This window comes from Bombus fervidus, chromosome 4 (assembly GCF_041682495.2).
Source record: "Bombus fervidus isolate BK054 chromosome 4, iyBomFerv1, whole genome shotgun sequence".
NCBI lineage: Eukaryota > Metazoa > Arthropoda > Insecta > Hymenoptera > Apidae > Bombus > Bombus fervidus.
In genome coordinates, this window is record NC_091520.1 from 5,878,188 (window position 1) to 5,892,530 (window position 14,343).

The 14,343-nt window shown below is 31.0% G+C and overlaps 2 protein-coding genes across 3 annotated transcripts; one reads left to right on the forward strand and one right to left on the reverse strand.

Moving 5' to 3' along the window:
• The first annotated feature begins 1,900 nt into the window (after positions 1 to 1,900).
• Positions 1,901 to 9,602, forward strand: Sam-s (S-adenosylmethionine Synthetase). 2 transcript variants are annotated; one of them, XM_072002583.1, is made up of 11 exons: positions 1,901 to 2,083; positions 2,565 to 2,708; positions 2,784 to 3,137; positions 4,115 to 4,192; positions 4,425 to 4,547; positions 5,086 to 5,198; positions 6,927 to 7,070; positions 7,328 to 7,546; positions 7,635 to 7,817; positions 7,935 to 8,068; positions 8,153 to 9,602. In XM_072002583.1, exons 3-11 carry the CDS (start codon positions 3,023 to 3,025, stop codon positions 8,256 to 8,258), a joined length of 1,215 nt encoding a protein of 404 aa, XP_071858684.1. In that variant the 5' UTR covers positions 1,901 to 2,083; positions 2,565 to 2,708; positions 2,784 to 3,022; the 3' UTR covers positions 8,259 to 9,602. The 2 variants fall into 2 exon arrangements, with proteins under 2 accessions (XP_071858684.1, XP_071858685.1); XM_072002584.1 differs by lacking the exon at positions 5,086 to 5,198 and adding an exon at positions 5,817 to 5,929 and having other exon boundaries at positions 2,565 to 3,137.
• Positions 9,603 to 10,811: 1,209 nt separating this feature from the next.
• On the reverse strand, positions 10,812 to 14,083 carry LOC139986846 (uncharacterized). Its single transcript, XM_072002514.1, has 5 exons — positions 13,711 to 14,083; positions 12,463 to 12,790; positions 12,077 to 12,349; positions 11,818 to 12,000; positions 10,812 to 11,731 (listed from the first exon to the last, which is right to left on the reverse strand). Exons 1-5 carry the CDS (start codon positions 13,873 to 13,875, stop codon positions 11,361 to 11,363), a joined length of 1,320 nt encoding a protein of 439 aa, XP_071858615.1. The 5' UTR covers positions 13,876 to 14,083; the 3' UTR covers positions 10,812 to 11,360.
• Positions 14,084 to 14,343: the final 260 nt, after the last annotated feature.

The window sequence follows — 14,343 nt, forward strand, 5'->3', positions numbered from 1 at the left end:
TAATAGAACACTGTTTATTGTTTTACATTGATAGTTTAATTTGCATAAAATTAAGAAAACATCCAGTCAATTCATAATTACTAAGATAATACTAGATATGTACAACTTTTTGAAAAAATTATGACTATAGAAATTATAGATATCTTTAATCATTCTAAATTTTAATAGAGAGTTTAGTATAATGAATTAATAAAAACTTGATAGGTATCCGATACTTGATAAATAATAATTATATATATGTATAGATACATATATTTTATATTGCAGTAGATTTTATCCTAAAGATATGAAGATAGGATGTAAAACGTATGTGATGTATAGAAACTGTTCTGGTTGCAAAACACTTATTCATTTTAATATTGCGTTAATCCAATGAATGAGTAGTAAAAACCATAGTCACACTGGGTACGTACATAGGTAGTATGTAATAATTATATATATAATACAATAACATAAAACTATAGTACATATTTTTTCGTTTTATTTTATCAAACGACAACCGATTCAGGTAGAAGAAACAAAAGTATCGTAGCTGAAAGCGATATATGTATGTAATAAGGAAGTCAATTAAAGCATTAAACGGCTATACCGATTGATCTAGCCGCATTCAGGGCCGTACGCACCCCGTAACCAGGTTTGCTAGAAAATTATTTATCGCTGCGCCACACCGACGTACCTACTTTAAAGAAAGAAGCTGTTCTGAGTTGATACGGTACGGCCCTGAACAAAGCTCGAGCTCCTTATCTCCCCTAATATGCCACAACTTACATATATGTTCGGTCTTCAACCGCGTAAGCTTACGATCTCACTACATATATAGCTTCCAGCTTAATTGTTTTGAGAAAATAATCTACCACTATGTAATGACGCTAAATCCCAGATTATTTTATTCCAAGACCTAATTTGATCTTCAATTTAAAGAAAAATTATTTCGAATACTAAATCTTTTGGAACTCAATATACAAGAGCTGATAAAATAAGTTTTACAAGCAGTAATATATAAACGGTAGATAATATATATATAATATAATATAATATAATATAATATAATGTAAATATATATTTAGGAAAATGATTAAATCTAATACAAATACAATACAATAGAAAGGATCTAAATTATTATTATAAAATATTGATTCATTTGTTAATGAAAAAGCAAAATCAAGTTCTTTTGAGAAGCAGAAGAAAATTTTATTTACATTTATTAAATTTTAATTAATTTTATAAACATAAACTAATTCGCTTTGACTTTACGATACTTTTTAAACCGAAGATTAATTATATGCAAGGCAATATGATACAAAAGGAGATTCAGATTTACATAAAAGTGATATGATGTAATTATAACCTATAATACACAAAATTTATTTATCAATCTTTCCACGCTTGTACATTTTCAATATTAAATTATCTCAGACACTATCTTACTATTGCTTTCTAAGAAAAACTCTCTTATGAGATTATTAAGTCAAGTTAGTGAAATTATCGAAAAATTGTAGAAATATACCTACATTGGAATACATAAAATACACTCGTTTTCTATTGCACTTTATTGACAAGACAAGCTTCAAGAACGATCAACCAAGATACATGATCGGTCATTTTTCACTGATCGCTTCTTGTAAACTATTTTTTCTGTTTTTACCACCCGCCCTCCTTAATTATGCTCTCGTTTTGTTGAAATGTGTATTAGCAGAATTAATAATATAACATTTCTTATCGGTTTGTTATTTTATCCTACGATTTCTTTGACGACTTGCACAATTAACCTATACACTTATATTCTGCGACATGTATTACCATGTGAATGCTTAAACCCCACTCGAGCATTTCCCAATCATGGAGGGAGATTCTACGATATATAAAACTCTAGCTGATACGTAACATCTACTCAGTATAAATTCTGTTCTTTCGAAGGAAACACACAAAGCGTATTTACTGCAGTTTGATAATAATTCAAGTCGACCTCAACTCGTAGCTCAAAGTTCAATATACAATTATCCCGTTATACTTTGCAAGTTTTCCATTCGAACGAATCGCATATCACCGATTTTCCGAAGACTCGGAACGCTATATTAACAAGGTGACGAATACTTTTCACTCGATTAATATAATAATCCGTATGAAAGATTAGGAATTTACACAAGTATACTATCAGTGGCAAGACCATTGATGTGTGATTATAAAAATCGGGAGAAGTTCGTTATATCAGTTCCGTTTGATGTAACAAGTTTCGAGCTCTCGTTGTTACCTCGACCAGTTATATTCATAGTAATATTACATACAAAAAAAAGAGATAAAGTGACGAACGAAAAGAAAAATAACGATTTAAGAATGTAGCACATGAATGTATCTACGAAACTCTACGATACTGTACTGTATTGATAAGGAACAATAATTTTTAATAATTTTTAAAGTAGAGTTGTTTTTTTTATTTCTAATATTGAGAGAATCTCTTGCATTTCCTGTTTTTAACTTTGTTACATATAAATGTTATTAGTAGTCGGCAAATCTAAACAAGTTTATTGACAATTTTATCGTAGAACGTGGCACTTTTTTTGCAGAAGTATTAAATACGTGGATAAGACATCGAATCAGGAACGGTGAAAGTAACGTTTCAGGCGAATCTAATTGAATTTCGCGCCGATTTCATCTCCTGGATGATCAAGCGTCACGTGACTCGAGATTAGCCGAACGAAGCGACGAAGGTACCGAAGTTATAAATAACGGCTACCAGAGGGTGGGGAGTCTCTTTCACTTTCTACTTCTACACTGTACCATAGTGCATTTGCTCCGCGCTCGCCTGGCTGTTACGTTGTGTGCTGTGCTGGTGTAGGGTTGGCTCGTGCGAAACCAAAGTAGGGTATAGACTGAACTTAGGACCCAACTTCCTCGCTTTCTTCAACTATTAACGACGTCAGACAAACTGAACGTGTCAGCAGAGTTGCAACACGTGGCCGAAGCATTTGAGCGTAGACGAAAGAAACCAAAATCTGTATCCACGATCACGAAAAGAAAGAAAATGCCGGAGACCGCTCATCACATGAATGGATACGCTAACGGGCACACGCCGCCCGAGCTACAACAGGATACCAGTTTCCTTTTTACTTCAGAATCCGTCGGCGAAGGCCATCCAGGTAGGTAGCCTAAAAAGTATGCATTCGTTTCATGACTCTTGTGTATTTTGGACAATATCGTGCTAGTTCGTCTCGAGTTCCATGTCGGTGAGCCGCGTGTGCCGCCATGAAACTCGATGAACGAACCATACATACTTACATATGTATATACTGTGTGCGCACGCCGCGATTCTACCCTTTCTTCGCGCTTTCTTACTTTCCTTAAAAGCTTCGAAATGCGAGGATGGTGTTACGTTGCGATTTATTTGTTTCTTCGATTCTCTTTTTTATGCCTACCAAATACAGAATATCAATGCGTTCAAACAGCACATCGGGAGCACATTTTTCCAATTGCTATCAGAGCAGAAGCAAGAACATCGGCGTCGCCATGTGCTCCTGAATATCGCAATCCACTATCATCTTCAATATCTTCCACATTTCTCCCCTTACATTTAAATTCTTCATCCTTTTTCTCCTCTAATCATATGTTAAACAGCTTTCTAAATTCATTTATGAATTATATACGGAATTCAATTAATTTTTTTATACCGAGTTATATCAAGTATCGTTTCACACGTGCAAGCGCTGAACGTAGTTAATACATATTTTCTTTTAGTCATGAGTCTTGATTGGATTATTATAATCCTTCCAATTATTTATTATTTTATGTATTCTAAAGTAAAAATCTAAATTTTCATTCAAAAAGTAATTAAATATTACTTTCGGTTGATTTATTACAAAATCAGGCTTACAATATTGGTTCGACCAAACATCTTAACAAAATTTTACAATTATATACGGAACAAGTTTAAATCAATTAGCATATATTCCATTTTCTGATTATGCAATTGTTTCTACAAATATATATCTATTTGTTTCAAAATTCATACATCTATATAGAAATTACATATATCAATAATTCGAGAGAAAGTTAGCTAGTTAAATTTAAAATCACTTCTATAGTTAGTCTGTTTAATTTTTTTTCTCCTTTTTTTTAGATAAAATGTGTGATCAAATAAGTGATGCAATTTTAGATGCACATTTAAAACAAGATCCTGATGCAAAAGTGGCTTGTGGTGAGTTTTCTAAAAATGATCCTAATTTTTCAAATAAATTGAATCAGTGGTGTCATAACCTCTATTTATAAGCTAGTCAGTATGACCTTGAGTTAATTTTGAACCATAGAACTCTGAAGGGATCTAGTACTTGATACAGTGTCTATAATTTAAGCTGTTACTTAACAGTCATCAAATGTTTATGTTCATTTCTAATTCTTATTTTTATATGTTATATTTTTCGATTATTCAGAAACTGTGACAAAAACAGGAATGATACTATTATGTGGAGAAATTACATCAAAAGCTGTGGTAGACTATCAAAAAATTGTTCGGGATACTGTTAAGCACATTGGATATGATGATTCTTCAAAAGGTAACAAATATTCCTATTTGTTCTTCGTGTTTCCTCTTTTCAGTGATGTATGTTTGTTAAACCCTTTCATTCCCCTAAAATTTTATTAAATTTATTTTATTTGTACATCTAAAACATTTGAAGTTTTCCTTGCTAACATAAAAGATTTCCATCTTCTATGTACACATGCCCTGTGGCCGGAATGATATCTTTATTATCTTATCCCTCACAAAATTCGCCTCATTTGGTTCTCCAGAATCAGATTTTATAAATACACGGTCGAATCATGGCACGAAAGCTTCCGACACTAAATATGATTTTTATTATACCTACTGTCTTTACTTATTAAATTATTAAAAATTGTATTTGTATAATTTAAATAAATATTTTTTATAACAAAGAGATGTGCCTTACGCTACATACACGTTAGAAAAGTGTTAGAGAAAAATTCCATGACTCGATCGATTGGATGACCAATATCCTGCTCATTATTTTTTGGAAAAAATAAGTAAAAGAACACGTATGAATATGTAACGTAAGCATATCATGATCGTGGCAGGATTCGATTGGCGTACGTTGAACCTTTTGGTGGCGATCGAACAACAATCTCCAAATATCGCTGATGGTGTTCATGTGGACAGGGAAGAGAAGGACGTGGGTGCAGGTGATCAGGTACATAACCCATTCTCAGCCCGTGCCGCAGAGCAGCCATATAATTCAATAACATTCTCCCTTTTTTTTTGCTTTACCCTCTCCCCTCTTTCTTATGATACATTCTGTAGTTTTTATAACATACACTTTCCTTGTGTTATGCGTGAATGTGTGAATCTGTGTATGCAAACAAGTACTGTGTTTATTCAGATACAGAAAATACATGTTTTATAATATAAGAATTTATTTTATCAGGAAGATTTATATATAAATAAATTCTACTTGTATATGATAGGGTCTCTAGGTTAGAGAAATTCATCACTGCATAAAAATCATAATAATTGTCACTATGAAATATGTAACAATATTCTATTTCATATAACACTATTTCATACATTTTATGTATTTTAGTTAGGTTTTGGAATTACACAATATATCGGCTAAAGAAAAAGATTTTATATGGTATTATACTTAAATAGGTCAGAATAAATTTATTTTTAACTTTTTTTAAAGCAAGGAAATTTATTATCTTGAAACAGCAGAGTAAACTGGGATACAAAACAGTGACACATCGGTGTAATGAGAGTATTGATATTCATAGTAGCAAACATTTATATCTCATTCGTATAATTTCTACAGGTTTTGACTTCAAGCTTTGCAGTGTTCTGCTGGCGCTTGATGCCCAGTCACCAAATATTGCAGCGGGAGTTCATGAAAACCGTAGTGATGAAGAAGTCGGCGCAGGAGATCAGGTCAATTAGCATTCTGATCTGTTCGTTTGAATTTTCTGTTCTTCTTTCTGTCTTATCTAATGCCAATGTAGTTACACCTTCTTAGCTTTTTGAACAATATGTGTATATTTAGTTACTCTTTTCTTACTCTCGTTTTGTTTACCTCATTATTATCGTAGGCACATATTTAGTTTTGGTAATGGTATTCTGTAGCTTATTTATTTTCCTCTTTCTTCCCATCCTGTATGTAGAATAGCGTTACATAAGATATTAGTTTCTTATTAATATTATTATAGTATTGGTGAAGGCACCTCTAAGAGTCTAAACCATTAAAGTTTACTCCCATATCTAATTTTCCTTTCTATTTTCTTTTTTATTCTTTGTATCTTCTGCTGGTTTTTAATGCAATTTTTATCCTTTCATCAATTGTTATAACAAACAATTTTCAAGTGTTATTTCTCATTGTTTCTTTGTTAGAAGTATTCATATAATATTTGTATTATGTTATGTATAACCCTATCTAAATTTGTTTCTGCATACTACAGTTCCACATTTTTATTCTGCAATAAATATCATGAAATATATGACCAATTATTCAAAACCTAGTCTAACATCTGTATCTAATTATTTTAGTCAAGTTTGGAGCTATTATCTCCATAAGTTCGTGTTATCATTAAAATGTGTTATAAACAAGAATGTAACAAAAGATACTAAACAAATTAGTGAATATAGTTGACTCGATATCATCTTAGTAATTCTGCTCTGTATGACACCTCCCTTACATATTATTTTTAAAAATTTTCAGTACATAGATTACAATTCCTGCAAATTCTGAATGTAAATTAACACAATTTTTAACTGTGTGTTGTGTGCACATTATTACTTTATTAATGCTTAATCTCCTGTATTACAAATTTACATAATATTACAAGTTAATTAAAAGCACAATAAATCTTTCTCCTGCTTCAACTCCATACCTTATAAATTTTAGCTGAAATAACTTGAATTCTTCTCCTAGGGTCTGATGTTTGGATATGCAACGGATGAAACTGATGAATGTATGCCCCTAACTGTTGTATTAGCACACAAGTTAAACCAAAAAATAGCAGAATTAAGACGAAGTGGTGAATTATGGTGGGCAAGACCGGATTCAAAAACACAGGTATGATTTTAATTAATAAATTACACAATTCTGTCTCCCTCAAATATAGTAAAATTTGAAAGTATTTAGTAAAATGATTTATACTAACATTAAAGTTCAGTTAATATTATTCAATGATGTCACATAGTATTTGCTACTCTTGAATGCCATGATGTTAAAAAACGTTACTGAGAATAATTTGTAAATGATATATTGATATTCTCAAATACAATCTTTTTTTTCTGATAACATTTTTTCCTGTTAATATTATACAATAGGTCACTTGCGAGTATGTAATGGATCGTGGTGCCTGCGTACCTATAAGAGTTCATACAGTGGTTGTATCATTACAACATAGTGAAAAAATTGGCTTGGAAGAATTACGCAAAGCAGTAATGGAGAAGGTTATCAAAGAAGTTATTCCAGCAAGGTATCTAGATGATAGAACGATCTTCCATGTTAATCCTTGTGGATTGTTTATTATTGGTGGTCCACAGGTAAAATACAAATTTTTTACATTAAATTTAAATCAGCATCTCTGTGAAATGCTTTTAAAAATTTTTATACTTCTCTGTTTATTTGTAGAGTGATGCTGGTCTGACTGGTCGCAAAATAATAGTCGATACATATGGTGGTTGGGGGGCTCATGGTGGTGGTGCATTTTCTGGTAAAGATTTCACAAAAGTTGATAGATCTGCTGCTTATGCAGCGAGATGGGTTGCTAAATCTTTAGTAAAAGCTGGTCTTTGCAGACGATGCCTTGTACAGGTACAGATTATTATTATTCTCCATTATTATAACATTCATTGAAATAACATCCTTTTTTTTTTCTTTTACTACATTTTACTTTTGATGAAGACATACATGTTCACAACGAATTTTTAGGTTTCTTACGCTATTGGAGTAGCAGAACCTCTTTCAATCACAGTTTTTGATTATGGTACTTCTAAATTATCTCAACACGAACTTCTAGGTATAGTCAATAAAAATTTTGATTTACGACCTGGGAAAATCGTTAAGTAAGTAATATTTGTACTGTATACTATATTTTGAATATAAATAACCAAGGATGTTGTATAAATAGTATTATAATCATTTCTTAGGGAGCTGAATCTTCGTAACCCCATTTATCAGCAAACTAGTACTTATGGACATTTTGGCCGAGAAGGATTCACTTGGGAACAACCAAAAACTCTAATTCTCGATTGATGAGAGCATAGATCCTAAATCAGTTTGACGTTTCTTATTGTAAAACGTCTATCAAGTTGTTCTCAATAATCATATATCTCGTAAATGTTTTCCGAGATTTTCCGACCTCCGTGTTACTTCGCCGAGTCCATCAATTCCTTTTGCCAATTTAGCATTAGCCGGAAAAATGACATATTAGATTTTTCCATCATGAAGTTCTTGGTATTATGCGATATAGTACAAATTTGTTTGATCCAGCATATAGGCAAGAGCAATTTTTTTTCTTACTATTCGCAAACTGAATTGATGTTTATCAAACATTAGATATAATGAAACTATCGGCAAAGGGAAAGGTGAACTAAGCCTGTATGAGTCACTTACACGTGTGCTTGTAACAGTCACGTAAGATTGTTTATTTACCAGTGATACAACTCATTACCATGGCTTGTAAGCAGTGTGTGTTGGAAATTAAAATAGTAAAAGAACAATAATACTTGGAATGATAAACATTCTGTATTTGGAAAATGTATAAATTGGCAACATCAGGCCAGGGCGTGCCTGTAAACAAACATTTGAGATAAAAATATCTCAAATTTTTAGCAATGTTTTAGTACTATGTATAAATGTACATGAAAGACCAATTTGCTTTTAAAATACTAACATAACATTTTAATACCTTGTGTTCATCTATTGTAGCAAGTCTCGTTAATAGTAACTATGCTTTCATGTACGTTTGTTCATTAGAATTATTTATCGTTCGAGTGCAAATATAAATTGGTAATAACTATGTACATTAACTTTTAGCAAAGTGGGGAAACGAAGCAATTAAAGTGACCAATTATAAACGAAGTTTCTTTTCATATTGTTTAAAACTTTCATGACATAATTCAATATAATATTGACGAGGAGTTAATAATATCGCATTTATTTAAATCTTCTTAATTAAAGCACTACAAATTTTTCAATTACGTTTGAATTTAGGTAATTGCGATACTACTATCTCTCATATATTTATATATACATACATGCATTTTCCCTCTTTGCTTCGTTTGAATAGATAATTATAATAAATATTATCGATCTTGCAACTGTATAGCAAATGATGCAAAATCAAATGTTAGACCTTATTTTATGGAGGTCTAGTGCAGGTTGCGTAGCGGAGCTCGAAAATTATACGATTTTTCCAAGTTGTAGTGTGAAGATCTGTAACACTATCGTATTTTAAATCAACAAAAATGTAAATGAAATTTAGTAAATTCGTTCCATTAGATTGATGTAACGATCTATCGTGTAATGGTATTGGCAATATAAAGATGCACAAAATCATTATATGCAAATCATAATAAAAAAGATTTTTTAATAAAATGCTAAACTGTCATTCATTTTTTGTTATAAACAATTTACAGGTTAACAATTCCCTTTGCACTTCCTCATAATGATATTCTATAATTTAATAAGTATATGTAAAGCTATGTTTAGTCAAAGATTCTTAAATTAGAGCTCTATTTCGCAGCAAATTGCAAGTAATTGCAATCAGAAAGATTAATAAATAACTTCTGCATTTTCATAAATATTTGTCTTTTTCGATGATAATATAAAAATATAAAACGAAATTTTTATTTTTTAGATGCAACTCACATATTACTATTTTCCAATATATAAAAAGTTATGTATGATTTTGCAATATTTAAAGAATTAATATATTAATACATAGCGTAGTTATAGCAAAATTCATTACAAATATAGTAATTTAAATAATATATATTCATTTTATTACATATGTATTGCATAATGCTACATATTTGGAAATGCATAAAAATAGAGCTTGGATAAATCATTACTAATATACTGTATTAATTATTAGCTAACTATTATTATAACTAACATTTCAATACACTCTGTCTAAAAAGCAGATAAACTTTTCATGACAAATTATAATCTCATTTAGGAATTACAGATATGTAATAATTTATTATAATAGATCTTGTAAATGAATAATTTTGCATAAATGACAAAATATTGAATATTAAAAAAGAATAATTTGTGTTTTTGTCATAAATTGAGCATTATATGAGTATTTTATATACATATTATGTGGAAAAATTCTATGACAAATAAAATATAATACAATATTCATGTTATTATATTCTAAAATATAAGGAAAAGTTAAAGAATTAAAATTTGTTCATTAGAATATATTTTGTTTTTTAAAGATTAAGAAACAGATGCTAAAAATATGTTTTTGAACAATTAATTATATAAGCAGAACAAACTCTCTCTCTTTCTTTCTCATAAAATTAATAATTAGATACTCATAATGTATGTATATGCTTAATATATAGTATATGTTGAATACATTTATCAAGAAGTAATATATATATATATTTAAAATACAATATATGTTGAATACACTTATGCGCAAGTAATATATATATACATATATATGTGTATTGTATTTAGTAATATATATATAATTATTAGTTTTATATTGTTATTGTAATTTTTATTGTAATGTATATTATGTACAATTTTTATTATTTTACAAATTTAATTGGGAATGATTAAAACAATATAGAAAGACATAAGATATTTAATTATATTCTTATAATTAAAGTTATATACATAGAAATACATAGAATTGTATACAATATAAATGTCATGAAAATATGTATAAGGAACAAATTTTTTATAAAAAAAATGTTTTCCTAGAATACTGTCACTGATCTACATTTTAATAAAATATAACTTATTGAAATGTTATAACAATGTTTAGTGTATATTAGATCGAAAGATGTATAAGTTCCATTGCATATTTAATAAAATAAAAATATGCTGCAATTTTGCATTTAATGTATTTAAAAATAACATGTAAGCAATACTATTAATGAATCATTCAATATACTCCAATCGAATAGTTTTAACATAACTAGATAGAAATATACTTGGAATTATTGAATGAATTAGTGTAAATTATCAGTTAAGATGTATTTAATATATTATACTAACAGTAAGAAATAAGAAAGCTATTATCATACATGATTAAAAAAAATTCTACAGAAATTTTTTTTAATTTAATGACGACCGATTTTGTAAACAATAGGATATGCAATTCGTAGGGGAAATTTAATTTGTCATTATTTTTTTAGGTGCATGGATACGACTGTGCCTTAACAGCGAACTTTTATCAGTGAAAGATTTTTCACATTCTACACACTTGTATGTTCTGCCAGTATGTGTAACTAAATGTCTGCTAAGTCCAGATGCATGACAAAAGGCTTTAGGACAAAGTTGGCAATGGTGTAACTGTATATCATTTGGATCCAACTTTTGATGCCTTCTCATATGTACCTTCAACGCTTCTCGTTGAGTAAAGCTCTTGTCACAATGTTGGCATTGGAATGGTTTTTGACCAGAATGAGTCATGAGATGTCGAAGTAAAATTTCTTTCTGTGCGAAGGCACGATGACAAATGTTACAACCAAACGGTTTTTCACCTATATGAAATATATAAAATATAACTTTGAAAGTGAAAAATTGAACATTCATTTTTATTTAATCTCTTAATAATTTTTTTCATTACCTGTATGAGTACGTTCGTGTCTGACCAAAGCTGATCTAGTGGGGAACCATTTTTCACAAGCTTGACATGTAAAACCTCTTTGTGTAGAGTGAACAGACTGATGACTTTTCAACATTATTCTTCGCGTAAATGCTTTTGGACATTTATCGCATTGAAACACTTTTAACTCTTCACTAGTTTCGACTATAAGAAACAAAATATCTTACAAATTTGTATAAATACTAACATTATATGTTGGGAAATTATATGTACTATTTACCCATGGTATCTCCGATTGGTTGTAATTTTAAGGATTCTCCTTGACCTGAACTGTTACTCGTAACTTCCATCATATAAACATTTTTGTGGTCAGCATTTGCAATTGCTCTTTGTACTTCCTCCGCTTCATCTTCAGATTCCTGTTCTTGCTTAATACGTGTTGTACGTATTGTGCAACGTGCTTTTGCAGTACGTTCCTCTGCAGGTACTAATGTAATATTTTCTGGATCTTCTGACATTGTTTCTTCCATCTCTAAGTTTTCCGAATTCATACCTATATTTGATAAAGTAAAATATTTTAATAAACTTTAAAACAGAATTATATAAGAATTAAATCCTAATAGCAAATCTTTTTTAATATGTAAATTTAATATGTAATTCTAGTACCTAGGATGTAACCACCAACAAGTTCTTCTTCCGTTACTTCAATCGGATCTCCATCTGTTTGTCCACTGTCACCTTTAGTCGATACTAAATCAGCTAACAGCTGTTTAACTTGTTTTGATTTTCCACTGGAAGAATCCTTTAGTTCTTCCCTGTTACTATCCTGACTTTCTCCTTCTTCACCTTGACCAGTTAATTGTTGAATCAATTTCATGTGTTTACGAAGTTTAGCATCAGCAGCTTCACATTTTTTCTTAAACTGGTAGGACTTTTCTAATTGATATTTGCATGGATAACAGATCATGTTTGGAAGACCATCTTCTTCATATACCTACAATATAAGAAACATTAATCATTACTCAATTCTTTATATATAAAATTATAAGAACAGAATTATAATTTAGTTGAGATTTTTATTACTCATTGCTCTATGTAAAATAATAACGCGAATGTGAGTAACGTTACTCTATAGTACTTATATTTTTGACATATTTACATTTTATATTTCTTCAAAAATACAAAAATAGGTTAACAAACATTTTGATGTCGTTAAAATTATATTGTGTACGAATTTCGGAAGCTGTAAGTTACTTTAACCTAACAATAAAGAAATGTCAAATATTTGAGATGTCAAAATAAAATAGTAGATACGTAGAAATCTTGTTATAATCGAGCGAAAAGAAATGTTTACGATATAGTGAAAATATATCAGGTATTTTGACTTATTTAAATTCATCGCAGTTCAAGATATAAAGGACTGGAAGGAAAAAGGTAGAAGGTTTATGATTCGGCAGATATAAAGTGAAAACTGAGAACGCTAATGGCATTGGCTATAACATTGCAGATTTCTATAAATTCGTAGGGTAAACGATCTGTAATGCAATGATATGCCTTGTCTAGATTCCTGTAATGAAAGAGAAGGTGGCGTCAACGTATCGTGAACGCAAAGTCGATAACTCGGTAAAGCCGGTAGTTGCTTTGCGCAGTGTGTCGAGCTTTACATTAGAATTAGGAACGAAGTATTCTCTGTATATTGCGACGAACGTGTGGGTGACGCTCTCACAAATACGAAGCAGAATCGGAGAGTGGGGTAAAAGAGGGAGAGATAGAGACAGAGAGAATCTCACGCAGAGAGATAAACTAGATTCCTATTTTTCGATAAGCTTTCGATATACGCATGAAAGAAAAGTAATCGACACTCCTCTAACTTGAGTCTATCGTATACTCGTTCTGCCAAGTCTTCCAACTCACCTCTAGATTAACGCAAGCCATTATTCGTAGAGATAATGGGATAGTTTCGTCGTCATAAATCGACACCATCTCCTCCTCCTTTGCCAAGCACAGTCGGCACAGCTCGTTCACATGAATGATTACGTTGCTCGGGCTATCACCCTTTTTTCTACTGTATGTTTTCATTTTGACGTTCTGCAAGCTCTTGTGCGCGTTCGTCCCGTGTTTATTCCACGCTGAACGTCGAGAAGAAACAGAAATTTCCCTGGAAAGCCCTGGAGAATGAGACTCAGTCACACACAACGGAATCTATAATGGCGGCGGTGGCGGTGGCGGCGGCAGCGACGGTTAACCAATAGCGAACGTGCGGCGCTGTAGTTTAGCAACATGGAGAATGCAGTCGTGAACTTTCTACGCGCCTGAAAGAGAAAGATGGTTAAGTATGAAAGAGAAGCTGTATCGTTCAGGGTCTTCGTCATCGCAAAGTCGGTAAGGCCGGTAACTATTATTGATTTTCCATTCTTCCCAACGGCGGGAAATGATCTTTCATTCGCTATCACACTGTGGCATATTCGAATTCCTTTGTATATAAGTCTATAGGAAATTATTCCATGTTCCTTTTTTTTGTATCGGACTGTTGATAATTGTAGCATT

What these genes read in the sequence shown, in the direction of transcription:
- Sam-s (XM_072002584.1), top strand. Translation starts at nt 3,023, where the DNA reads ATGCCGGAGACCGCTCATCACATGAATGGATACGCTAACGGGCACACG. An exon ending in GACCGGATTCAAAAACACAG is followed by an intron (nt 7,071 to 7,327) that starts GTATGATTTTAA and finishes ATTATACAATAG; the next exon opens with GTCACTTGCGAGTATGTAAT. An exon ending in TTATTATTGGTGGTCCACAG is followed by an intron (nt 7,547 to 7,634) that starts GTAAAATACAAA and finishes GTTTATTTGTAG; the next exon opens with AGTGATGCTGGTCTGACTGG.
- LOC139986846 (XM_072002514.1), bottom strand. Translation starts at nt 13,875, where the DNA reads ATGAAAACATACAGTAGAAAAAAGGGTGATAGCCCGAGCAACGTAATC. An exon ending in ACCAATCGGAGATACCATGG is followed by an intron (nt 12,001 to 12,076) that starts GTAAATAGTACA and finishes TGTTTCTTATAG; the next exon opens with TCGAAACTAGTGAAGAGTTA. An exon ending in ACACGAACGTACTCATACAG is followed by an intron (nt 11,732 to 11,817) that starts GTAATGAAAAAA and finishes TATTTCATATAG; the next exon opens with GTGAAAAACCGTTTGGTTGT.